This window comes from Crinia signifera, chromosome 3 (assembly GCF_055691185.1).
Source record: "Crinia signifera chromosome 3, ASM5569118v1, whole genome shotgun sequence".
Lineage (NCBI taxonomy): Eukaryota > Metazoa > Chordata > Amphibia > Anura > Myobatrachidae > Crinia > Crinia signifera.
This window is the reverse complement of record NC_139219.1, coordinates 53,147,969-53,175,883: the sequence shown is the minus strand read 5'-3', so window position 1 is coordinate 53,175,883 and position 27,915 is coordinate 53,147,969. Positions and strand designations below refer to the sequence as shown.

The 27,915-nt window shown below is 43.0% G+C and overlaps 1 protein-coding gene across 1 annotated transcript in view; it reads left to right on the top strand.

The window, feature by feature from the left end:
- Positions 1 to 27,915, top strand: part of PCSK2 (proprotein convertase subtilisin/kexin type 2) — a 148,787-nt gene that overhangs the window by 85,901 nt on the left and 34,971 nt on the right. Inside the window, exons 3-5 of the mRNA XM_083175816.1 lie at positions 9,293 to 9,406; positions 13,698 to 13,806; positions 15,007 to 15,044. Of these exons, the coding sequence (XP_083031942.1) occupies positions 9,293 to 9,406; positions 13,698 to 13,806; positions 15,007 to 15,044 (261 nt within the window). The remainder of the gene's footprint in view (positions 1 to 9,292; positions 9,407 to 13,697; positions 13,807 to 15,006; positions 15,045 to 27,915) is intronic.

Genomic DNA, 27,915 nt, shown 5'->3' with positions numbered 1-27,915 from the left:
ATATTGTACTACAGGACAATACATTATACTAGTAAAAGTTCAACACTGTAGTGATGCATTTTACCAATTTTCCCAGTGCCTAGAAAAAGTGTCACATTGCTGGGCACAGAAATTGCGGACCCAGGGAAATATCAACCCGCGAGTGGTAGGGATGGGGGGGAGTATCCAAGCTTTCCTTGGCCTTGCCAGGCCCCCAGATGGCACTGAAATCAGATAATTAGTATCTCCATTTTTTTTGTGCCCCTACAGCGGAAACAGTTTTCCAAGCAGATATGTTGACCTCAGGGGCAATGGCCGCCCCCCTGCCTAATTGTATTATTTTTATTGATTATTTATAAGCCCTCATTTGATAGAATAGAATAAGTAAGTAGGACAGATTACAGGGACAGTATCTGCATGCCTTATCCATGTACACTCTATACAAGATGGAATATGGAACAGTACAGTGGATATTGTGCAGTTACTGGTACATTTCAGGCTGACAGCACCAACAGAAGCATCCAAGTGCCGCCCCCAAACATGTGCCACCCCTAGGCACGTGCCACACGTGCCTAATGGGAAATTCGGCACTGGTTGACCTAAGAAATAACGCTAAAATGTTGCTGCTGCACGTACAGGTTTTTTCCCATTTACAGGAAAACATGACAGTGATTCGGAACAATTTTCCACTTCCATTTGTTTGGTTATTGTTATTTAACCCTTTGGGTGCTAAGTGAATTTGTCGAAATTGGTGTGAAAATTGCCAAGCAAACATTTTTAATCATCATAATGACATTTTATAGGAATGTTACTGAAATCGCACCTTATCGCATTATTTGCCTGATTTCGAATATTTCATGAGATAAGAATTTGCGGCAAAAAAGTGTGATATGGTGAGATTTTTAGTCATGAAAATGGACGCATTTTCGGACATGTGCGACTTTGTGGGGAAAAAAGCTCCCCCCTCCTGAGCATAACCAGCCCCTGGCTCAAAGAGCAGATCCTGGTTTCATAAAATCATGGGGCAAACCAAGTAGGGGTCCCCCGGATTTTATAAAATCAGCATCAGGCTCAAGGGCCGGTCCTGGTTCCCAAAATACAGGGGACAAAACGAGTAGGGGTCCCCAGTATTTCAAGAACCAGCACCGTTAATGCCACAGCTGGGGGGAGACTTTTTATACAAGTCCCCCCCGGCCAAAGCATTAACCCCCCTGACTGGTCAGCATGGGCAAGGATCCTGGGGAAGTGAGGACCAACCCGATGAAGGGGTCCCCCCCACGAGAATTTTCTGTCCCATGCTGAAGCCCGGGGCTGTCCCTGATGCCCCTGGGCGGTCGGCATCGGGCTGAATAAATGTGTAAAGTTAGATGAAACTGTTTATGTTTAACCGTCTATTTTTTTTTTTATACAAATAAAAGAATAAAAATATTTTAAAATAAAGGTATGCACACAAAAACATACAGTATGTCAATGATCCATGAACAAAAAACCTTAAGAGGTGAATTTGTTATTAATCAATGTGAAGAGGTCAACATCATCATTAACAATATTCATCAGTTTTTATTTGCTCAGTTACTGACAGGCAGACTACAGTATTTGTGCCTTTACTAGTGGGTCAGCCTCAGATCGCGATTTCAAAAGCCTATGTAAGCTTTTGAAGGTGGTTGAAATGAGATAATTGTTGGTTTCCAAGCTTATTAAGTAATAATTTAAAATTATTTAGTTTAGTGGGAAAAAATTACTTCTTTTCATTTCTCAGGTGGTCAGCATTATTCATTTAAGCATAACTTTCAAATATCAAGAACAATTGAAACTTTACAACTTATAAACAAATTATAAAATCGGGCGGAAAGGATATAAAAGTAAATAAATAATATTCCGTATCAACAAAAAAATCAATCAATTATAGATACACACAGCAGCTCCCAATTGGTTTTCTGGTAACCAAATATATAGAACACGTGGATAGTTAAGAAGAGAGCACTCTCTTCTAAACTTCCCTGTCCAATTAATCTATCTGGCCTGGACAAATGTTCCCCTAAAATAAAACTAAGACAGCAGGTACACCCATGATGACTTGTCCGTTTTTACTGACATCAAATTTTAAAATGCAAACCTACCAGAAATTGAATAACAAGTCTGAGCAGCAAGGCTAATGTATCTAGTATAACTGCCTTCTTGTGGTCAGCTTAATCAGTTCACGGCCCAGTTCCTGTACCTGGCGCATTTAAACATAGGATTTTGAAAGTAGAGATAATGTTCTATGATAATGGTAGTTTTCAAGACAGCCCTATAAAATATTGCTATAACATCAGAACAAATAGTTAAACTATAACATATTCCTCAATTTAATGCGTGGTTTCTTCAAAAGGATGTTTAGCACATCAGAGCCCAAGATCACTAATTAAAACCTGAATACAAATAGGCTCTACAGTAATTAGCAATGTTAATCCATTTTCTGCCTGAAAAATTCCACTTATGATGATGCATAAAAAAATACATACTGGTGTCAGCAGTATAAGTAAAAATATGCCGTTAAAAGCAACATTTTTAAAGTTATACTGCCAACAGTGCTAAAAATGTCACTGCCAAACTAATAACTGCATACCTTTCTCCTAACATGCATTGGTGAATTTAGGGGCCAAACTGCCCCTTGGCCAACATCATTGGTTGACCCACCATCTAAACAGTGCTTTATTTTTGTTGGGGCCTCCCAACTGTCAAATCAGCACCAATCTCACTTCCCCTCCAACACAACAATTTTTTGACCATTACCCCTACATCCCTCGCCAATCATAAAATATAAAGTCATAATGACAACAACAAAATAAATTGCCTGGCTTAATCTGGCCATCAGCCTAGCAAGGCACTTATGTTGTACCCTAGGCAAGTGTCAAGGCAAGTGTCTCATTTGCCAAGTGGGAAATCCTCCGCTGCTAACATGGTATACTTTAGGTCATCTATCAAACTTCTAACTACAGTTGAGTAAAGTTATGTTGAAAGTTCTAACGTATTACAAATGCTTTTGCCTGTTCTAAGGCAAAATATAAATGGTATTTCTAATATTTCTAATATTAGTGACCCATTATTCTCTGGGTCCCTAGTAGACATGCCCAATGTAGCCAGGTTTAATCCCACTTACCCATCACTATTTCCTTTTTCTCTTAATCTCTCTCTCTCTCTTTGGCATAATTTTGAGAAGTGATAAAGTAAAGAAAGATAAAGTGCCAGCCAATCAACCCCTATCTGCCATGTTACAAGATGTGAGGCAGATGTATTAAGCCTGGCGAATAGATAAAGTGGAGATGACGTGGAAGGTGATAGAGATAACGCACCAGCCAATCAACTCCCAAATGTAATTTTTCAAACATAGCTGATTGGCTGGTGCCTTATCCCCTTCTACTTTGTAACCCTATCTAACTCGTCCTCATCTGTCTCTTGGTGGAGATCCCCTATTTGAATGTTGGACTGAGCTGTAGCCCCACCTCTGGAGCCACCAATTGTAGGGAAATACAGGAACATGGCATTTTATTCCAAATGAAGTGGGACATGTTGGTGGATATGAGCTTTAGCTAGCATCTATAAAGTGTATTCCATAAAATGATAGGTAGAAACGAATTGATTCCTACGGGCAATTGTCCCAAGTGCCCATCCTTTCTTTGGAAGGTTTGACACTTCCCCCATCTGTCTCAACCCCTCTAGCTCTTCCCCACCTGTCTCATGCCCTCTAGCTCTTTCCCCATCTGTCTCACCCCTTCTAGCTCTTCCCCCATCTGTCTCACCCCTTCTAGCTCTTCCCCCATCTGTCTCAGCCCATCTAGCTCTTCCCCCATCTGTCTCAACCACTCTAGCTCTTCCCCCATCTGTCTCAACCACTCTAGCTCTTCCCCATCTGTCTCACCCCCTCTAGCTCTTCCCCATCTGTCTCACCCCTTCTAGTTCTTCCGCCATCTGTCTTAACCCCTCCAGCTCTTCCCCCATCTGTCTCACCCCTTCTAGGTTTTTCCTCACCTTTCTCACTCCCTCTAGCTCTTCCCCCATCTGTCTCACCCCCTCTAGCTCTTCCCCAATCAGCCTCAGCCTCTCTAGCTCTTCCCCCATCTGTCTCACCCCCTCTAGCTCTTCTCCCATCTATCTAACCCCCTCTAGCTCTTCCACCATCTGTCTCACTCCCTCTAGCACTTCACTCACATGTCTTACCCCATTATCTCTTCTCCCATCTATGTAACCCCCTCTAGCTCTTCCTCATCTGAGCTTTTAGCTAGCATCTATAAAATGATAGGTATAAACGAATTGGTTGCTATGGGCAAATGTCCCAAGTGCCTATCCACTCTTTGGAATGTTTGACACTCTTCCCCATCTGTCTCACCCCCTCTAGCTCTTCCCTCATCTGTCTCAGCCCCTCTAGCTCTTCCCCATCTGTCTCATGCCCTCTAGCTCTTTCCCCATCTGTCTCACCCCTTCTAGCTCTTCCCCATCTGTCTCAACCCCTCTAGCTCTTCCCCATCTGTCTCATGCCCTCTAGCTCTTTCCCCATCTGTCTCACCCCTTCTAGCTCTCCCCCCATCTGTCTCAGCCCCGCTAGCTCTTCCCCCATCTGCCTCACCCCCTCTAGCTCTTCCCCATCTGTCTCAACCCCTATAGCTCTTCTGTAATCTATATAACCCCTTCTAGCTCTTCCCCCATCTGTCTCACTTCCTCTAGTACTTCACTCACCTGTCTTAAACCCTTAGCTCTTCCCCCCTCTGTCTCACCCCCTCTAGCTCTTCTCTCATCTATATAACCCCTTCTATCTCTTCCCCCATCTGTCTGACTTCCTCTAGTACTTCACTCACCTGTCTTAAACCCTTAGCTCTCCCCCCCTCTGTCTCACCCCCTCTAGCTCTTCTCTCATCTATATAACCCCTTCTATCTCTTCACCCATCTGTCTCACTCCCTCTAGTACTTCACTCACCTGTCTTACCCCCTTAGCACTTCTCCTATCTATGTAACCCCCTCCAGCTCTTCCCCATCTGAGCTTTTAGCTAGTATCTATAAAATGATAGGTATAAACAAATTGGTTGCTATGGGCAATTGTCCCAAGTGCCCATCCACTATTTAGAAGGTTTGACACATCTCCCATCTACTGTATCATTGCTGTTGATCCCATGAGGAGATGTGACCTACCAAGAGGTTATACTTATGCAGTATAACTATGTTGTTTATTTGTAAGGGAAAAGCTTGTCCATCAAATGACGACCTAGTAACACAGCCTAATAATAGCACCACTATAACCATGCACTCTGCTCAGGGGGGCCTGTGGTGTGTGAGATTAAATATTATATGTGCTTTATGAAGGAGACTCTGCACAGAAGTCTATTTACTGTACTTCTGCTGTACTGGTCCTTTAGGCAATTACACCTCTGTGTCATCCTTCACACCAGGCTAAACCTTTGTTACACCAGGTCAGGAGGAAAATACTTAAATCTGATATATATGTACAGTAGCTTTTATAAGTGTGATGAAAAGTTGCCTGCGCTTCATTTTCCATTAATATGCCCTATTCTGCTTATTGGGCCCGATTCAAACCTCAACATTCGCAGCCCAGCAAGCAGTTAAATGCCTTTGTAGCCGCGCACACAGGGGGGAAATCACTCGTCATTGAATGATCTTACACTTTCTGCAGTGCTGAGTAAGTCTTGACTTAGTCAGCGCTACGAAGGCCGTGGGGAGAAGGCCATTGCCAATGGCAGCGGCCCTCCCAATGGTCGGGCAACACCGGGGTTTTCTGGTACACTCCCAAAAACACAGGTGTTCCGCCCTCAAATGCCTGATGCCTGTCAATCAAAGGCTAGCCATTCACAGGGGGACCCTGCAAATGCACGGCCTTCCGATTATAAGACAGGGTGCAAATTAGCAGCCATCCGAATGGGTCTGAATCTGGGTATACGGTTGATTGGTTGACATCAAGATGGTCGACAGTCATTAGGTCGACACCGTTGGGTCAACATACTGTAAGTTCAACAGGTCAAGGCTGACAGGTGTCTAGGTCGACATAACCATTAGGTCGACATGGGTTAGGTCGACAGTCAAAAGGTCAACATGGCGTTTTTCACTGTTTTTTGACCCGACATGTGCCGACATGTGCCGACAGGTGGTATTTCATGCCCTACCATCCACTAGGACATGGTGGGAGAACAAAATAGTCTGCCAAGCGTAGCGAGGCACCGTGCCTGAAGTATGGCAAGCCATGCGAGGGGACGCGGTGCACTTAAAACTGTGTCCATGTAGACTGTGTCGACATTCGGGTCAAAAAACTGTGAAAAACCCCATGCCGACCTTTTGACTGTCAACCTACACACCTGTCGACCTTGTCCCATGTCGACCTAGACCCTGTCGACCTTGACCCATGTCGACCAAGACCCCTGTCAACCTTCCAGTATGTCGACCCAACGGTGTCGACCTAATGACTGTCGAACAACATGTGGTCGACCCAATGATCCAAACCCGAATCGGGCCCCTTATGTAGACAGTGTGAATGGTGATCTGTTTTAATAACAAACAGAACGGGACATGAGAAGAAAGATATGGGGCAAGAGGGTGAGAGAGATGGGAAGTGGGCTGAAGAGAGTGAAAGAAGAGCCTGCCAATGCCAGGCATAACGGCTAGCAACCTGACAACTGAAGGACCCATAATACTAGGGAATTGGTACATCTGTCAGAATGAACTTAGGTCTACAGTCATTAGGTGGACCCCATTAGGTCGACTGGCTGGAAGGTCGACCTGATTTAAGGTCGACATGGGCCAAGGTCGACATGACTTAAGGTCGAATTTGCATAAATGTTGACATGAGGAAGGTCGACTGGTCATAAGGTCGACATGGTTTTTTCACCGTTTTTTTATCCGAATGTCGACACAGTCGACATGGACACAGTTGGCAATGAGAATCGGACCATCGCTTCGCTCGCGATGCATCGGGCACGGTGGTTCGATTCGCTCGCCACAGCTTTAATAACCTCCTCCACACCCTAGTGGATGGTAGGGCATGAAATACCGCCTGTCGGCACATGTCAGCTCAAAAAACAGTGAAAAACCCCATGTCGACCTTATGACCAGTCGACCTTCCTCATGTCGACCTTTATGCAAATTCGACCTTGAGTCATGTCGACCTTGGCCCATGTCGACCTTAAGTCAGGTCGACCTTCCTGCCAGTCGACCTAGTGGGGTCGACCTAATGACTGTAGACCTAAGTTCATTCTAATAGATGACCGCTTCCCAATACGAGTATATCATACTGTACTTCTATGTTGGTTATTGCTCCTATACCACATATCATATTGGAGATAACCGTATATTGTATTTATGCTGTTGTTTATCCTCACTCCCATAGATGTGTTTTGCTTGTAGCTGTGACCAGCCAGCTATGGTTTATGGTCATGTGTAGTAGTAAAGTATGAATTTATGTATTTGAAAACACAATAAAGGTTTTATCTATCTCTTAAAAAAAACGGTACTCTTTACTTAGAAGGGCGCCCATCTCGGGCATCTCGGTGATTGAATGCACTAAAAAATCGGGTGCGATCAACCGACGAGATGCCCGAGATTTCCCATAGGGAACAATGTTAAATGTCTCAATTGACCCGATTTTCCTGTTCAATGCCTCAATTGACCCAATTTTTCCATAGGAAACAATGTTAAATGGGCCACAGAGGCCAAATAGGCACCCTGAAGTGAATAATGGCCACCCGAATTGTTAACGCCACCCCACGATCAACGTCAACCCGAAGCGTGGCGAGCGCAGCGAGCCCGCGAGGGGCGGCGGTACGCGTCCTACGACCTTTTCATACCCCCACTATCCACGTCGGCGTGGAGTTGAGAATAGAAAGTGTGGCGAGCGCAGCGAGCCACCGAGCCCGAAGCTTGGCGAGCGCAGCGAGCCCCGCGAGGGGACGCGGATACCTTCACAGGTATCCGCGTCCCCTCGCGGGCTTCACAGCTGTCCGCGTACCCTCGCGGGGCTCGCTGCGCTCGCCACGCTTCGGGCTCGGTGGCTCGCTGCGCTCGCCACACTTTCTATTCTCAACTCCACGCCGACGTGGATAGTGGGGGTATGAAAAGGTCGTAGGACGCGTACCGCCGCCCCTCGCGGGCTCGCTGCGCTCGCCACGCATCGGGTTGACGTTGATCGTGGGGTGGCGTTAACAATTCGGGTGGCCATTATACACTTCAGGGTGCCTATTTGGCCTCTGTGGCCCATTTAACATTGTTTCCTATGGAAAAATCGGGTCAATTGAGGCATTGAACAGGAAAATTGGGTCAATTGAGACATTTGACATTGTTCCCTATGGGAAATCTCGGGCATCTCGTCGGTTGATCGCACCCGATTTTTTTAGTGCATTCAATCCCCGAGATGCCCGAGATTTTTTACTAACGATGCCCACGATCAAAATCGTGGGCGCCCTTCTAAGTAAAGAGTACCAAAAAAACTTAATGTTCCTCTCTATCCACAACAAATAAAATATGATACGGTTCTAAACAGTAATGAGCATGATGCCAGTAAGATAGAGGGTTCCCCAATTATCTGCACCCATGGCAGGGTATTGGTGGCACAGGGCTAGGCAGGGACATGGGCACAGAGAGATAGAGGTTTAATTTTACTGTGCCCGGGCCAGCTAGGGCCCGGGTCAGTTGCAGAGAGAGGAGACTAAAAATCTCGGCATCAGCAGCATCTCTCCCCAGCCCAACACACACACTGCTGGGAGGCTATTTGCTGTAGTAGTTTCTGGGAGGCTGATGTCACTGAGCAGCATCTGTCGACTTTCTCCCCCTGCACAGTGTGCCGCTGCCGCTGCACTGCAGTACAATGGCCAGCAGCAGTCTGCAGGTAATTCTTATAGGGAAGGGATTGCGCTGATCGTCTTAACCCTGGATCCTCCCCAGGCTGAGTTGCGTGCACACAGTAGGGTAAATTGGGAGTTCTAGATTGAAGATGGGATGTTGCCTATAGCAACCAATCAGATTCTACTTCTAATTTATTTAGCACCTTCTAGAAGATAATAGATAGGATCTGATTGGTTGCCCATAGCAACATCCCATTCCCATCCCTAATAGAAGTCCCCTCTTAGTAAGTTCACCCCATTGTTTTTGGCAGTGGGCAGAGTCATGCCTCCCATAACTGAAACAGACCACCAGTTAGCTGGCATTTATGATTGCAAGGAGGAAACAATGTGTTTGCCTTTATAATGTGCCTGTGGTTGGTTTCCATAGAGCTCTACTGATGTGAAAACATAAATGAGAAATCTTTGTATTCATTATACTTTTTCTATCGTTTCAGGTAAGGAAAGTTGTACAACAAGAAGGTTTTGACCGAAAGAAACGAGGATACAGGGACATAAATGACATTGATATTAATATGAATGATCCCCTTTTTACCAAACAGTGGTATCTGGTAAGTGTAATGCTTGTAAAGTGAATATAAATAGAGTTATGATGTAAAATGATATATGACAATCATGTCCAGTAACTGCCAAAGGGTGAAATAAACAGTTATCTGTATATGTACGTAATTACAAGTTATTCGGAGAATCACTTTTAGAAGAAATGGAAGCCCTACTGTATATACTTATTAGCCGTCCATGTACTGTATAATACCGCTTTCACACTGCCAAAACGTTTCAAAAACCGGTATTTTTAAACGGTATTTAAAACGGGTCGAGCCTTCACATTGCAGTAGAATACCGTTTTAAATACCGTTTAAGTACCATTCACATCAGTCAACCCGTTTAATCCCCTGAACACGTTTCAAGGCAGAATGTAGGGGACAGCCTATCACAGGTCTGTAATCCGTTGTTTTTTACTAAATACCGTTTCAGAGCCATTCTCACTGCATAAAAAACGGCTCTGAAACATGTAGGACTCAATCAAATCTGGCGCTTTCCCACTGCAGCTTTAAACGTTTTGAAATGGGGAAAAAATGGCAATATACCGTTTAACAAGTGCGGTGTGAAAGGGGTATTACCCAACTACGATTGTGCATATTGGTAGTACTGTGTATATACACATGTAATTGCTATTGTTGGGTTCTCCCCAAACTTCTTGTTATAGTTCTTCCTTAGTGTTTTCTTCTGCTTCTCATTATAAAAAAATCGGTACTTGTTTCCTAGCACGGCCACAATCTTCTTGGTCGTGTGCCTTAACTTTAAGGCACACGATGCCCACGATGGACCCGATTTTCTTTCAAATCAGGTCCATTTTACCGGCAAATGGAAAATCGGGTCCATCGCGTCGGTCGTGTGCCTTTAATAAGGCACACGACGCGACCGACGCGATGGACCCGATTCTCCATAGGCTTCAATGTTAAAAATATTTTAACATTGAAGCCTATGGAGAAATCGCGTCCATCGGGTCCATCGCGTCGGTCGCGTCGTGTGCCTTAACATGGCACACGACGCGACCGACGCGATGGACCCGATTTCTCCATAGGCTTCAATGTTAAAATATTTTTAACATTGAAATCGCGTCGGTCGTGTCGGTCTTGTGCCATTATAATGGCACAAGATAAGATGGACTTGATTAAGTCCATCTTCACATAGTAATCAATGGGAAAGGGGCCAATATGGGCCATTTCTCATTGTATATGGCCCCGTCATGCCCCCACATTTTAAACGCCACCCCACGATAGACGCCAACCCGAAGCGTGGCGAGCGCAGCGGTGCGCGTCCTCCGACCTTTTCATACCCCTACTATCCACGTCGGCGTGGAGTTGAGAATAGAATAGTGTGGCGAGCGCAGCGAGCCACCGAGCCCGAAGCGTGGCGAGCGCAGCGAGCCCCGCGAGGGGACGCGTATAACTTCACAGGTATACGCGTCCCCTCGCGGGCTTAGCTGCGCTCGCCACGCTTCGGGCTCGGTGGCTCGCTGCGCTCGCCACACTATTCTATTCTCAACTCCACGCCGACGTGGATAGTAGGGGAATGAAAAGGTCGGAGGACGCGCACCGCCACCCCTTGCGGGCTCGCTACGCTCGCCACGCTTCGGGTTGGCGTCTATCGTGGGGTGGGGTGTACGCCGTGACATTTGGGGGGGTTGGGAATATTTTACATTGAATCCAATGTAAAATCGGGTCCCAGGGACCCGATTTAGATTTCATTAAAAAAAAAAAATCGGGTCCAAAATCGGTCGGTCGCGTCGATCGCATCGCATGCGACCAAATCGCATGCGATGCGATCGACCCGATTTTTCCGACACGACCACCCCGATGTAAATCGGTGTGGCCGTGCTAGGAAACAAGTACCAAAAAATCTGTTCGTGGGCCAGATGTAATAGCCTCCAAGTTCATCGACTGTGCAAGGTGCCAGACGAACACAGACTTTTTTAAAGGTGAAATAATTTGCAAGGCATGGTTTTTAGGGGATACGGTCATTGGGTCTACAGCAAGTTGGTCGACAAGCATTGGGTCGACACCGTTAGGTTGACATGCGGATAGGTCGACATGCTTCTAGGTCGACATGGGTCAAGGTCGACATGGGTCAAGGTCGACATGGGTCTAGGTTGACATGGGTTTAGGTCGTCAGGTCATTAGGTCGACACAAACATAATGTCGACAGTGTCTAGGTCGACAGTCAAAAGGTCGACATGGGGTTTTTCACTGTTTTTTGAGCCAACAAATTTTCATTATACAATACAAATATTTCATGCCCTACCGTCCACTAGGGCGTGGTGGGAGAATAAATTGGTGTGCCGAGCGCAGCTGCTCGGCACCGTGCCTGAAGCATGGCGACTGTCTTAACATTCAGGTAAAAAAAACAGTGAAAAACCCCATGTCAACCTTTTGACTGTTGACCTAGACACTGTCGACCTAATGCTTGTGTCAACCTATTGACCTGTCTGCCTAGACCAGGCATTCCCAACCACGGTCCTCAAGGCACACCAACAGTGCAGGTTTTTATTGATATCCAGGCTTGAGCACAGGTGACTTAATTAGTATCTGAAGGATTCTGATTAAACCATCTGTGCTGTTGGTGTGCCTTGAGGACTGTGGTTGACCTTGTCCCATGTCGACCTAGATCCAAGTCGACCTAGAACCACATCGACCTAATGGTGTCGACCTAATGCTTGTCTACCAACTTGCTGTAGACTAAACGATCCCAACCTGTTATTAGTGACTCCCCCGTTAAAAAAAAACATCTGAGTTCATCCAGGATCCCGCACAGCTGCCGAATTTGGAGGCCATTTAATGTAGCTCCATATGTTTCTTATTGATGTATGTAATATTGTGATGTTCTTACTGTTATTAGGTTTTTTTTTTCAATGCATTGTGCTTCCATAAAAAAGATGGTGTCACAGATCGGCTCAGTTTTCCCCCCTTGGAAGTCTGACACACGATACTATGGGGAACTTGACGATATTTTACCATAAGATGCCAAAATAATAGAATATTACAATTTTATACTGCATATTATTGTATATAGGATAAAATGTGTGTTACACACTAAGGGCCTCATTCAGAGCTGTTCGCTAGGTTGCATATGTTCGTAGCCTAGTGAACAGGTAAACGCCGCCCGCCCCCTGGCTGAACGCCCGCCCCCTCTGATGCATTTGACGCGGGCATGGTCGCTAACACATCCCCTCACATGAGGCTTAATGGGAGAGAAATCATTTGATGTCCACACCAGGGAATGAATTTACACCTCTTCTGTAATAAAAATCAACCTAAACTGACTTTCATTCTGATCGCTATCTGCCGAATTTGGGGTGGACGTCATGAGATGTGAGCTACCCACCCCGAGCAGGCATAGCCAGGCCTGCATTCGTAGGAGAACGCTGACCATTTTTATGGGGACACCCATAACAGGCTGGGCGTTCCCCTGCTGCCGTCCCTTACCTGCCCCCTGCCCTCCCTTCCTGGAGCAATTCGCTCAGCAAGTGTGAAACTTAAACCCCGAACATTGGGATGGGGACGAATTTGGACCCAAACAAACACATCTGAATTAGCCCAGTGGCGTAACTACTGTAAGGCAGTCCCAGCAGCCGCTTGGGGGACAAAGCAGCAGCAGGGTCTGTGTGGGTGCCGGCACCCTCTTGACGCACTGACATGCTGCTGCCTGCCGCTGTTCACTGACTGAGCACTGGATGCGAGTCAGCTGCAGCGCGGGTGGGGCCATGGCAGAGATGACAAATTCCCCCACTGATTCAATTGACTGTACACAGAGCGGGCAATAGGCTACTGTGTACAGGGTGGGCAGGGGATGGGCGTGCTAGGGCGGCCTGGGATGCGTTGGAGCCAAGGGAAGCAGCAGTGTCTGCTGGTCTCTCTTCCTCTCTCCTGCTTCAGCTTCTCCGTTATGAGTGTGATGTCATCATATCACACGCTGGGGAAACATGCTGGAGAGGAGCCTGGAGGGGAGGGGGGGTGGGGGCCACACACTTTTTGGCAGGGGGATCAAAATTTATAGTTGCGTCACTGAATTGGACCCTTAATACGATTGTCTTCTTAACCATGTATAGGGCACCAGTGTTTTGCCAATATATTTTTGCCTCTTTTGTAATATCTACTTTTTGGAAGCATAGCCGTCGAAATGCACAATGTATTTTTTCTTTCCATTAATATTTTGCAAATGTACTGTATGTATGTACGACGTACGTACGTACGATGTAGGTGTTGTCAATAATAGTGGGGGGGTTTTCATAGCTGTTCTATTAACTGACATATTATCATCTTGTTTCATTTGCTTTATTAGATCAACACAGGTCAAGCAGATGGGACTCCGGGTCTTGATTTAAATGTGGCAGAAGCTTGGGAGTTGGGATACACAGGGAAAGGAGTTACCATAGCAATCATGGATGACGGTAAGCACATCTATAGAGATCTTCTGAAGTAGGATCATTTAAAAGATGGATAATACAAGCACCTCGGAATACACACATAGGCATAGCTTTCACTGTTCTTCCAGTATTTATTATCTACAGTAAATAGCTGTTTTCGCTTCATATTTCAGTGTGTCTGTTAGAGACAAGTAAGCAGTAAAAACGCATTAAAGGTGTTACTGTATGTGACCAATAGATACCTTTCTTTATGTGTTATTTAACAAATGTAACATTACGCGATATAAGAAACTGTAAATAAATAAATGACATATATACATATGTTGGTAGAATGGACCGGCACACTCTCTTGCCGTCAGGCAACTGCTCCGGTGCCCTCAAAAAACATAGGTAAATAGTTCTCACAATAGAGATTCAGAAAGTGAGAGATTTGGTAAGAAATATCCAGATTTATTTTTAAAATTAGATTTTTATTAACGTTTTATAGAACACATATAGGTTGGGGGGGTACAGAAAAGAAGAAAGGGGGATGGCGGGACAATGGGGAAAGAGGACAAAATCGTAGAATCACAATACATTATCATGAGACAAAGAGGTAATACATACAATTGCAAGAAGACATAATATAAAAATATATCCAAACAGTCATTCACATACAGTACATGTGCTGGTCATAGGAATAAAGAAACAGTTTCAGTGTAGGGCAATGACCGCCGGGGGCTTCCAACTTATCTAGGTGCTCACTTCAAGGGGATATTTTAAGACTGCAAACCTAGTGGCCTATCCCTATGAACGGAGGGACCTATATGTACACCACGAAGACCAACGGAGAGCATGACCGGAGAAGAGTAGGCCTGCAGTTTCGGATTACAAATCTCCACTTCCAAATTAAACTGTTTTTGCCGTGTAAATGATTGCCGCTTTAAAAAAATCTGGAGATTTCTTACCAAATCTCTCACTTTCTGAATCTCTCATCCTATTACATTTCACCCCAAGTGTATGTGGATACATCTATTCACCTTCCATAAACTGTTACATTTCTTCCAAGGTATGACTTACTTACTATCTTGTTATTTTTTGTCTAATAACTGTCTGCGTTCCCCCATAAATCAAGCTCTAAACTGTCAGGCACAAAACATCTTGTAGTCTCCTACTTTTGTCCTCCCATTTATCTGTAAAATTAATGTTTTTCATACGACTTTAATAAATGTCTTTTGATTTCAGGAATAGATTACCTTCACCCCGATCTTGCCTCAAATTATGTGAGTATAATATAGTTCATTATAACATTTAAAGATGACACGCTCATTCATTATCAAAGAGACAACAGTAACCATGTTCAAAGTTGAACTTCTGATCTTTTGTTAACTGCAGTTATAAATTGTTGTAATTGTAATACAGATTGCAGCATGTAAATGAGATGGGGAGGGTTACCTGGCAACCAGATGGACCAAAAAAAATAAAACTAGCCATTTAATACTTTCAGACAAGATGGGTAATACATAAATTATATTTCAGAATGTAGCTAAAAATACAATCCAATAGTGTCATACAAAGGGGCCCATTTATCATCTCATACTGAGGGGCTCAATGAGTTTTTGCTATTTAAGATTTGTTGCATATGACTAATGGTGCTTCAGCCAATCAGCTCCTGTCATGTGTGTGAAAAATGAATGTTAGGAGCTGATTGGTTGAAGCACCCTTTATCATACACAGCTATTATTAAATAGCTAAAACTATTTGATAAATGGGTTCCTAAAGCTGCTCTATATTTATGACTAGAATATTATAAAGGAGGTGAAATTAATCTGAGGAAACTAAAAATAATTTTTAAAGCATTTAAAGGAACCACGTAGAATATAATTTAAGGTCCAGTGCAAATGTTATAATAATCAAATGATTTTGTTTATTTTATTACAAACTGGGAATGTTCATGGTTATAATATATTTGCTTTTCTTATTATATAGATTTGAATATACCTCAAGATTTTATCTTTATTGGTGTGTGGTTTATAATATAAAATATGCATAAGTTAAGTAATGTCCATTGAAACAAAATCTTGCATGTGGCAGCATAATTACAGGATAGATGCCCCCAAATCACTGTTATCAGGGGATGTTCCGCTCTGCTCAACTCTTGTAATCAATAGGGAAGAATTTGTTTTCCTGCAAATATTATAGTGTTTGTATGTGTAAAACGTATGCAAGTTGAGTTAGTCTACTGTAGTCATCAGAATTACAAAAGGACCCTGCGAACAGGTCTACATGCATATTCCCCTACACAAGTCATGACCATAGGCGAATCTAGGGGGTGGTCCGGGGGTGCACAGGACCACCCATTAGCCTATTTTGTAGCTGAGGGATGGGGCTTTCCAACAAACCCAGCCCCGTGTCTCTAGCCCCCTGGGAACCGGAGATACGGCCAGGCAAACCTGGAACGTTTTCCCTTTAGGATAACATGGGACCCGCTAATTCCGACCCCCACCCAGTTCAACGACTGCCAGTTCCCCCTTCGGCATCACTGAAGCTCGAGGTTGATCTCAGTCGAACCCAAATCGCTGGGCCTTCAATCTGATACCAGGCTGGATCCATATGGGTTAATTGGTTCCAGGGATATTGAGGTTAAACCGTTTTTTTTTTATTTTTTTATTTCTTAAATGTAATTTCATGACTGTTTATGTTCTTTGAGGGCAGATTTCTCTGGAACCAAACAGCCCAGTTTCATGGGACCAAAATCATTCGAAGCCAACTCAAAAGTTCTTCAATATGATACTGGTCTCATGTAAATGGGTCAGTTGGTTGCGAAGATATAGCTGGTTGTTTAAAGGGGGGTAGGGAGAGGGGAGTGGTTGTCTCTCCCCCTCACACCAGAAAATGCAGGGACTAGGCTGGTGTATAAGGGGTCAGCCTGGGAATGTCCCTGCATGATCCTGGGACCATATTCCCGGGTAAATCCCTGCATTTTCTGTTGTGAAAGGGGTATTATTTCAAACAGCCGTGACCTGCAGTGCTCTGAATACAGCCGGGCAGCCCCATGCTCTCTGCCCAGCTGTCAATGACTGTCAACCCTGCAGCTTCCGCTCCAATTCTTATCCCTGCTTTCACCTCAGCCCGCCCTCCCTTTAATCATGTGGTGCCGGCGCCCGGCGTGCTCCCCCGACATCACGCACAACAACAGCGCGCACAATATTTCAAATGTCCACTCGGCTAGAGGGGACACCAGGAGGGGAGTGGGAGCGTGCTCTATGCTGTGCTCTGCTCCTCTCCCCATAGAAGCAGCTGCTCCGCTCTCCATCTCTCCCTGCAGCAGCAGCAAAGGCTCATATAAAAATTTACAGTAAGTGGCACTTTTGGGGGCATTGCTTAAGGGATGCTACAAGTGGCGGTATGTGGGGGCATTACGCATAATGTGCGGCATCATGTGTAAGGGACATTGGGCCTTATTCTGGTTGGTGCGGCCGGGCCGTACGCGTACGTCCCGGGGTTTTTAATGATCTGCGCATGCGTACATTCGCTAATGCGCAGGCGCGAACACTCCACAATGCTTACGGACGGGTCTCTACGTGCGAAAAAACCTGTACGCGAGTGTACGGGCATTGGGGGCGGCCTAGGGGCGTGATGAGGGGAGCGGCCGAAATAATGAGGGAAAATGGGCGTAAATATGGGCGTACACGGGGGTGTGCACCAAAAATGAGCGGTGCTACTACCGCACGATCGACTAAAGCACCGTTCATTTCGGACACAAAACAGGCGGCCGCCAACCGCCATCTCAAACCACCCCTACAGATACCGCATGCCAGCGTGCGCCTGGGTTAGCTAATTTACGCGGATTACTACCAAACACATACACCTGAATGTAATAACCAATGCTGCAGTCTATTAAGTCCAAACCATGATTTCACTACCTGCAAGCCACACACAGCACTCTAACACATTGGAAGCTTATCTTTCTATACTTCTCTACATTTAAAGGTTTGTTTAATTTAAGGTAAGAATCTTTGTAAGACCTGCTTATATATGCTAAGGTAGGTATTTGTTAAACAGTTAGACACATTCACTACGTGCTTTCATAGACTTTACACAGTAGCACACTCAATCTACACAAGTCGACATGTGTCAACGTGTTCACTCTAATACAAACATAAGTTTTGTATTTATGATACAATAACATAAACCACATCTAACACCTACAAAGGATGTTTCAGCAATGTTTTAAGCCCATGCCCACTATTTTGCACATTAATTAATTCAATCAATTAATTAATTTTCATAATTATAGTTGAAAGGCAAGATTTGCAGGTCCATATATATGAAGGGTATGTCAGCGTACACGGACGTACGCTCACTCTCACGAGCGGTGACATAAGCTGACTTTTCTATTGAAAACAATAGGGACCCGTCCGTGCAAGCTGGCGTACGCTCAGATAGCCGCAAGAAGTCGGTGGGAAGACGGCCGAGAGACGTCCGTAAACGGTGGTGTACGCTCAATTGTACGCCAGTTGTCGGAGTGTAAGGGCTGGCCCGTCCGTGTACGTTGGCGTACGCTCAATTGTACGCCACTCCCCTTCGACGTTGTTTCTGGCCGTACGTATGCGGCTGATTTGTGGGTGGACTTAACCCCAACGGCCGCGTACGGATAGCGTACGTTAATAGCGAAAGTACGCACGTTTGGCCGCTACGATCAGAATAACCTCCATTATGTGTGCAGCATCATGTGTAAGTGGTATTATGTGTGCAGCATCATGTGTAAGGGACATTATGTGTTCAGCATCATGTGTAATGGGTACTATGGTGTGCGGCATCATGTGAAATGGGTACTATGGTGTGCGGCATCATGTGTAATGGGTACTATGGTGTGCGGCATCATGTGTAATGGGTACTATGGTGCCATCAAGCAAGAAGCCCCTAGCAATGAGCACGTAGGTAAGCAGCACTTATGTGGCTAATATGTAATGGGCATTACAGTTTGTTATATAGTATGTAATGGGCATCATGATGTGTGGCACAATGTGTAATGGGCATTATGGTGTGTGGCCTTATGTGTAATTGGCATTACGGCGTGTGGCTTTATGTGTAATGGGTATTACGGAGTTTGCTAAAATGTGTAATGGGCATTACTGTGTATGGTCTAAATTGTAATACCACACCCCTTTTTGTGATGCCACGCCTCCTTTCCATGAGACCACGCCCCCTACTGTTATGTCTAGAGCTGGGACCACCCGTTACCATAATTCTAGATTCGCCTATGGTCATGACAAGGGAATGCCAATTCAAATGCATTTTTTCAATCCTTTGTTCTGGCTACCAACCACTGCAACCAACCAACTATGTGAAGAGTGGGTACTCTGCATGAGTTGTGGCTTTTAAATAATACAATTGGTGCTATCATTTTAATTTAATTTAATTAAGTACATGTTTTTGTTCTCTGTACACCCCTTTTGCATACTGTATACCAACTGCTTTATTCTTATCTTCCATTGGTCAAAGCTGTGCTCTAGCTCTTTATATGCCAGTTGTCTCAACAGCTCTGTCATGTTCTTCTTTACCTCAATAATGGATGTAAAACAGGTTCCCTGCAGTACAGATTTATTTTTAGGGAAACGAAAGAAGTCACATGGTGCATGGTGTTCTAGCACTGCAATCTGTTTCTCAGTCAAAAAACAACTTCATAGAGAGAGTTCTGTGGGCTATTGCATTGTCCTGGCCTCTTCTGATTCTTTCCTGCAAAGTTTCTAGAACATTTTTGTAGTACATTGTTGATTCACAGTTGCACCTTCCGGCTGTGTGAATTATTTCTTTATATATGATATTTACAATGATAGTACATATACAGTATGCTAATCTTCGTTACTACACATTTTTAAGAACTACAGCAGCCAGTAAAACCTTTGCACTTTTCTAGATTTACATATATGTATTAACCTACAGAATGCTAATTAGCCTTAAAGGATTTAATATATCTCTAGAGTACACTGGATTAGAGCATCCCCCAAGCATATCAAATATTCATGCTTTAATCATTTAAGCCATTTAAAGTAAGCTTTAGAGGATTGAAGGAGTGATTGATTGATTGATTGATTGATTTTTGTTAACAGCAATGAACTCAACATACTGTGTTTTTATTGCATCTATACAATATTTAGGAAATTATATTTGAGACCTTATATTGAAATTGTCACTCAACGGGGAATTAGGGTGTTCTTCTCTGATTTGATCAATGGATGTATGAGGTTGGTTCAATAAGTAAGGTAACAAGATCTCTCATTTTTGTAATGATCTCTATGTAATTCTAATCTCCTGCCAAGGCAGAGCTGGTAGACCACTGATTCCCCTCACAGCCTATCACACCCCAGCTTGTAGCGGTCATATTGTCTTCACATTAGCTGTTAGATGGCCGGGTTGGTGGAAACTTGGTCTAACATTGAGATGCGTAGTGTAATCAGATTTCTTCATCCAAATGGCACTTCAGCAGCTGAAATTCATTTGTTTATTTATTTATTTACAGTTTCTTTTATAGCGCAGCAGATTCCGTTGCGCTTTATAATAGCAGTGAAATTAGTGGTGTAATTCATCACCAACTTGTTGAAGTATACAGTGATAATGTCATATTATGGAAACAGGTTTGGGTGTGATATGCTACAGTACTGTACCTGTGGTAGCTGCTCATTTTGAACATCTGTCATGCCTTTATCAAAATCAATAGTGAAAGCTAAACCAATCATTTGTTTTAGTGACAAAAATGTTTTTAGAGAGATGGATAAATAAAGAAAGTACGGAAATGGTCCAAATACAAATTTTATGAGGTAGACTGTAAGACATAGGGCCTTATTCTGGTCTGTGCGGCCGGAGCCGAATATGCGGCCAGGACCGTGCGTCCCAAACCCCGCCTTCCGTACGGATCGCTCACTCCGTCCGAATGCGGTAAGCCGGAGCACGAGTGGATTTCTCATGTATACACCTCCTCCATCTCTGGGAACCTCCCCCATCATTCGATGGTCGCAGACCATCGAATGCACGACCGAGCGGTCAGGCAGCTCCCGCGAGCTCAGACCACTCGGGCATTTCTCTGTGCAAAAGCAGGGATCTGGGAGGGCAGCTGACATCCGGCAATGTCATATGTCCGCCCCCTACACGTGCGTCACGGTCGCATTACCATACGTACGCCCGGCGTTTTTATGGGAACGCCCATGAAACGCGGGGCGTATGCATATGTTAATGAGGCCAAACAGCCCTTCACGCACCTCTCCTCCCCCTGTTCGTAGTGTAAACAATTCATGCGGAATTTGGACATATGTCCCTTTCGCACATGCGCAGATATGCCTCTGCACATGCGCAGACACAAAACATCGGCGGAACGAACGCACGCGGAAATATCCGCACCAACCAGAATAAGGGCCATAGTGATGTATCTGCTATAGTGTAAATTGCATAGTAGCAACTAGTATTGGCAAATTAAATTTTGGCAGGAGACATAATGTATCAAGCAATTTTAAGTTACACAGCTTTTACCATTTCATAGATTGTACTACAGTAGTAGAAGCTATGGCCATATTTTCCTCTTGTCCAATTATCCATTCTTTAGAATGATCAATACATTTTTTTTTCTTATTAAGAGATAGGTACAAATTCAAGAAATAAAGTTATTTTACAAATACACCTGGGCTATTGATAAAGCTGTGTTTGATTAAAAATATAAAAAATATATTTTTCAAAAAATAATCAACCCAACCAGTGATTAATTATAGTATACTGTATTAAAACTCAGGAGCAGCCTGCTGAAGTGATAAACTGGATGGTGGAAGCACACCAGGCAACCAGCTCCTGTCATTTTTCAAAACCAGCCTGTAACGTGACAGTTGGAAGCTGATAGGCTAGGGCATTCTCACCTTTCACTTTCACACCTTTCACACCTTTCACCCAGCTTAATACATCTGCCCCCACAGTCCCTTCCTTGGATAGCTAATCATTTGCAATGGCTAAACATATGCGAAGAGGACAACAATAACTCCAATTTTAGAACAGTTCCAATTTTCATTAGTAACTTCCTCAACAGATGCGCTGTGGGCTTTGTATTATTTAACTACTGTCACTTATGATTAAGCTGTTCGAGCCACTTGCACCGAGGCTCAACTAAACAAAATGAAATGTGAAGTGCAAAGACTCAATGTGTTCTGTCTCTATTACTGTACTTATTATGACCAAGTGGTTACTAAATAGGAAAGCCATTATTATCTTTAGCAGAGCTTCATAATTTTCAGAACATCTCGAGGAATAAAGCACGGGGGTGTAAAGTCATTACTGTCTCTATAATGATAGGAATTAATTCAAACAAATTGGGTCCTTTCCGAGTGTTTTCCAAGATGTGTTTGTGTCAACCATTTACATGGTTTATAGTTTTGACGGATAAACTGCGGAGAATATGTAAATTAGGCATAATATTGGTTTCTGGTAATGCCATCTAGGACATAAATCACATTTATTGCTGTGCATTAATGATATGGATATATGTGCGGTGAATTCCTGTAAAAATATAACAGTAACATTATCTTATTGTGACGTAAATATTCTCCCCTCATCCCAACTGTCCATTATTTCACTTATGTTCAGAAGTACAAAAGATTCACATTTGGAAGAATAAATGAGGTTTAAGAAACATTTTTACACCCAATATTGGATACAAAATGGCACTGGCTTACATTTATCAAAATTTTCTAAGATGACAGGTGTACTATAGGTGTTGCCTATAGCAACCAAGCAGATAAGCTATCAGAATTTACTAGATAAATGATAAAGTAGCTTGAATATGAATGGTTGCTATGGCAACACATCTTCTTGTCATCTTCCAAGGCAGTGACAAATGGGTGCAAAGTGTGTGGTGCACATGGGCCACAGGGTTCAGATATTGAATACTTACCCCCTTTTGGAGTCCCACATTGGTGGCATCAGCCATGCACAAATCACTAGACTATGGCGGCACGGCCATTTTCCCAGCATTTTGTGCATGCATAGTACGAAAAATGGTCACCCCGTCATTTTCCCAGAGACCTGCGCATGCACACGGGACTCTGGTACCAACAAACATATCATAGATTTCTGGGGTACTCCACTGGTAACATGTCCCTCCATAGAATGCTCTCCATTTACAACAACTGTCTGTTTCCTATCCTGCAACCAGCTTCTTATCCATTCAACAGTTTTATAATTCAATCAAATGTAATGTATTTAGCAGTCTGCGATGTGGAACCTTGTCCAAAACCTTAATAAAGTCTAGATTACTATGTATATGCCCCTCCTTGATATTTTAAATGTCAATAATATTTGTCATTGCCAATGCCAGCAACTGCGTTCACAGCCTATGGTTAAATAGGAGGCTGTTCTTACAAACAGAAACTGTGTCCGCCATAGAACTGGTGCAAATGTTTGATGGCGCAACCAATTCTACCATATAAAGTCACACCAATCAGTATTAGTGTTCCTGGGCGTTAATGAGCGTCTCAGTCCATGGGTGTACACTAGGGAGACGCTTACATTGTCTTTGCTTACATTTGTAGGCAGATGACTGTAAAGGAAGCAGCAGCTGTGTGCGCTTTTGCATGGAACGCCAAATCAGCCTCATTATCTGCTCAAGTTAGTTGACAATGTAATTTAGGTCAACGTAACAATTGTCAGCAAACTATGACAATGGGGCAAGCCTTGGAGAGTGATAAAAGGGAGAAAGATAACATATCAAACACAGTCTGTAACATGGAATTTTAGATCTGGTTGGCAGGTACTTTATCTAAACTTTATAACTATCCAAGGCTTAGTACATCTGCTCCAGGGTGAGTCTTGTTCATGAATGATCCAGCATATCATCTTGAACTTCTCCAGTCACCCTGAAATAATTGCTAATCTCCCTGTAACAATAGACCTGGTTCAGTAAGGGTTGTAGTCTTGTGATTACTTGAAAAACGATTCAATAGGCCACCACTCTAGAATCCTTCGAAAACAGACTCAAGACCTGTTTACTCAAACGTGTGTTGTTTATAAAAAGCTTTTCTGTACTTCATTGTTCCTGTACTGTATTACATTTATTTTATCTGTAAAGCTTCTTGAATCCTATTGAAGAAAGAGCACTAAATAAATAAAATAATAATAATAATAATTATTATTATTGTTATTATTAAAACTGCAACCCCCAGCAGCAGCATGAGGGGGGGCACCCAACACAGGGCAAGGTCGCCTCGAATGCCGAGTCTAGCCCCGTGGTTCAATCGCAAAATTTTGTGATTGTGTCACTGTTATGTTAGCGCTTTGCTATACAGCAAAACAATAGCCGCTTCCCCTGTCATCTCTTAGACTGCAGCTGCATTTTTCACAATGTGGCCGCAGTTTAAAGGGTTGCTTGCGCGGCATTCACACATGACCAGATTCGCAAAAATCGTTGACTAGGGTTTTTTTTTCTAATCTGCATTCCGTACTGAATAAGGCCCAATGTCCGTTAATTGCAGCATTGACATTACTGATGTACAGTAATAGTTTAGGTGGGAAGGATTCAGTTACACTCAGCCTCACAATGTCTACCTATCATCACCATATCTTGCATTTACTATTATTAACCAGTCTTGTTTTATTACTGTGTCCTTTCTAATAGCAAAGCACAACAGAATATGGTTGCGCTATATAAATAACTTAATAAATATAGATAGCAATATAAGAATGCAATATTAAAGTATCATAAATAGCTTGAAAGAAAAATATACTAATTGAAACCACGGCGATGAATAGCCAATGAATCCACCAGGACTATTCAGAGGGGATATATAATTGTTCATTCTATACTCCAAACTGGCAAGATTGTGGTTAAACTTTACTAAATGATGCTCAACATCCTGCTTGTCATATATTCCTTAAATTTACTCTGAGTATTCAGTATATGTCTATGACTGATAAACAGCAGGAGCATATAATCTGATATACCACCAACATACAGTATTAAATGGTGATGTATTTTGTACTCGCGGCCAGAGTGCGGATGATAAACAACATCTCCTATGATCAGGTGCCTATAGGTAGCACCTGAAACATTAATAAATATATAATAAATAATGATGGGTTCCTGTGTTCTGGCAGGAGGTTATTTGATGTGCCTCGGGCAGCATGTGTTTATACAATGATGTCAGATCACAGAGATCATAGATCTATTGTAGTCACTTTTTCCCTTTATGTTGCGCTTCACAATAGGCGTTGGTGGTAGTTCAATAGCAGAACCTTTTCCTTTATATGTCCCAGTCATGAACAAGGTTATTATATTGTATGAGTGACATTTATACAATTTTTGACTCATCATCTGTACTGGATTCAGGTTACCAGATGGGTTTATCACATTTACGGAATGACCTTTGTTTCCTATAACTAGATGTTTGTTACCACAGAGTCTTTCTGGAGTAGGGTGCCAACAGCCTCACATCCCTACTCTGCTGTTAGGTATTTGGGGAATTTTGGGGCCCGGGAGTGATTTTTAGTCTACCCCCCCCCCCCCCCCCAATCCACCTGTCATCTCCCCCCCCCCCCCCACCTTCACTTACCGACTCAGCAGGTCCCGAAGCACAGGCTTCTATGATGTAGGATGCCGGTGGCCAATTAAATGCAGCACCGGCTGGTGAGCCAATAAAGAACTTGTGTATCGGCAGCCACTCTGATTGGCTAATGGTACATGAGCTCTGATTGACTCAAAAGCCAGTGCAGCAGTTTGATTGGCCACTGGCATCCTGCATTTAAGAAGCCTGTGCTTTGGGACCTGCTGAGTCCCAAGCGCAGCGCAGGCAGCACAGCGGAGGGTTGCGGTTGGCAAAATAAGCTGCCTGGGCCCTTCCAGAAGCCGGGGCCCAGGACAGCTGTACCCACAGCACCCCCCTGTCAGCGGCCACCACCAGGGAGTACTTGCAGCAGCCTGTACTGTGTAAATCATTCTCCTTGAAATAGATGTATTGATGCTTGACAGCCTTGTATAGCCGGCGTATACATTCTTACGACACCACAGAAATATGTCAGCATGTGGCAGTCCTGTTGCTGTCCGGTTATGCCCCTTTACATACAATTGGATATGGGATTTAAAATGATACACGTCTGCATTGTAATTACTGGCGTACATTACGTTCCTGGCCTTGGGCAGTGTAAAAACACACAAGAGGTACTGTATATGGCTGATTCTGCAACAGATCCTAAAAAGTGATGGAAATTTCCATGGTACTGTTTTCCTTAATTACCGATTGCCTTTGTGAAAGAAAGCTAGAGGTTAATTTTGCACATATTTCAAATTAACAAGGAAATGGCATTTATGAGAAAATAGTTCTTGTCTCCGCCATCTGTTCTGTGTAAGGTTAATTCCAGCACAGATAGTACTTGGGGATTTTTTCCCCCATAAATGTCTAAATTCAGCTACCTAGCAATGTCTCTTCTGAATAACAAATATCTCATTTATCATTGGAACTTTTTTTTTTGAAGGTGAGAGTAGCAGGAGTGTCTGTAATTGAAGTAGGTCATTTGCTTAGGAAGCTGTATCCAAAATATCCTGCAATATTTGCAATGGTCACATTCTCCTATATAGCAAAATGTCTATATTATCCTACTTAGCAACTGACCATATACTAATATCCAACAAAAGGTCACCATTTTTATACGAAGAGTCATCGTTGTCTTAATTTCTGAGCACATGAATTACTTTTATATTAATATAGCCTAATGAGTTAATTAATGACTAATGATCATAGGTTGATCTACCTACTACTGACTCATTCTACCAAGATGGCTGATCACGATATAATAGATTCTGACTGTTTCCTTATCAAACATTGTAAAGTTGGCTTAAGCCCAAGACAGTTCTTCTTGCATTCTCCCATGTATGTTACTATTACATAATTTATTGACAAATATATTGTCCAAAACCTCATTGTTTCATTTTCTAAGCATATTGTATAGTTTATTTCAGAAGTTATTTATTTGCTTACTCATTGCAAATGATTGCACAAAGGTTAGCAATTTCTAAAATGTAAAATTTTTGCGAAAAAAATGATACAGCTTTCTTAAGACTCTGCCAGCAGACATTTTAGATGGACTGGGAATGAGCTTAGTTTAACCTAATTGCCACAGTGGAGGCAACCATTTTGTGAGCTGATCATCTATATGGCCAATATTGCTGGATGACCATATCATACAGCCCACCGATAACCTTTGTAATCCAGATGAACCATTATTCATAACCTACCTATTCTTCTGTGTCAGTACCTACAGTATTTCCCTATAGATTGTAACTAAACAGGGCCCTCCTACCTTCCTTCCTTCCTATGTCTGTCTATTTTTTACGCAGGTTTTTTTTTTTGTTTCCAATTGTAAAACGCAACAGAATATAATTATAATAATAATATTATAATAGTTAATAACAGTATTTTAGTCTATTTGCATTTTTGTGCAAATTTGGGCTGAGTTGCCAGTGTTTAAAATCTCTGCATTTAATAGGAATGACCCCCTTAAGTTCCCAGCCCCCATGTTTTTTTTTCATTTGTTTTCACATTTTCAAGACAGACAAATAATTTGCAATTCTCATTTTTTATTCATTTAAAGCTAAACAGAAGCCTTTACTTCCAATGAACTAATGCTTGCCTCAAACTATTATTCGTTCATGATATTTAAAATCTGGGTCACATAGTTGTATAGAGATACCATGAATTATTTATATCTGATATTACTTTAACTGTACAGATTCATATCCAGGTTGGGTTACCATGGAGACATCAGTAAGATCCTTGGGGATGCATTCATTTACAGCAATAGTATCTCATGAGGAGATCAGAAATTAAAGCCAAAATGTCTTCTTTTTTTAATCATAACTGTGTATCGGTAAAGCTGAATAAGCTATACTTTAAAATAGAAATACACAATACTATTAAATCTTTATACAGCATTTCACAAATGACCTCTGTCATTATACTGTATAGTTCAAGATCATACAGTTAACAAGTTTCCTGCCGACTTCTATATAATATGGAAAAATAAAATAGAATTTCTTTATTTAAATAAAATATATTGTATTTTATTCAGATATTGGATGACATTTAAATGTAATTCTGCACCTTGTATTTTCCTTTTAATTGC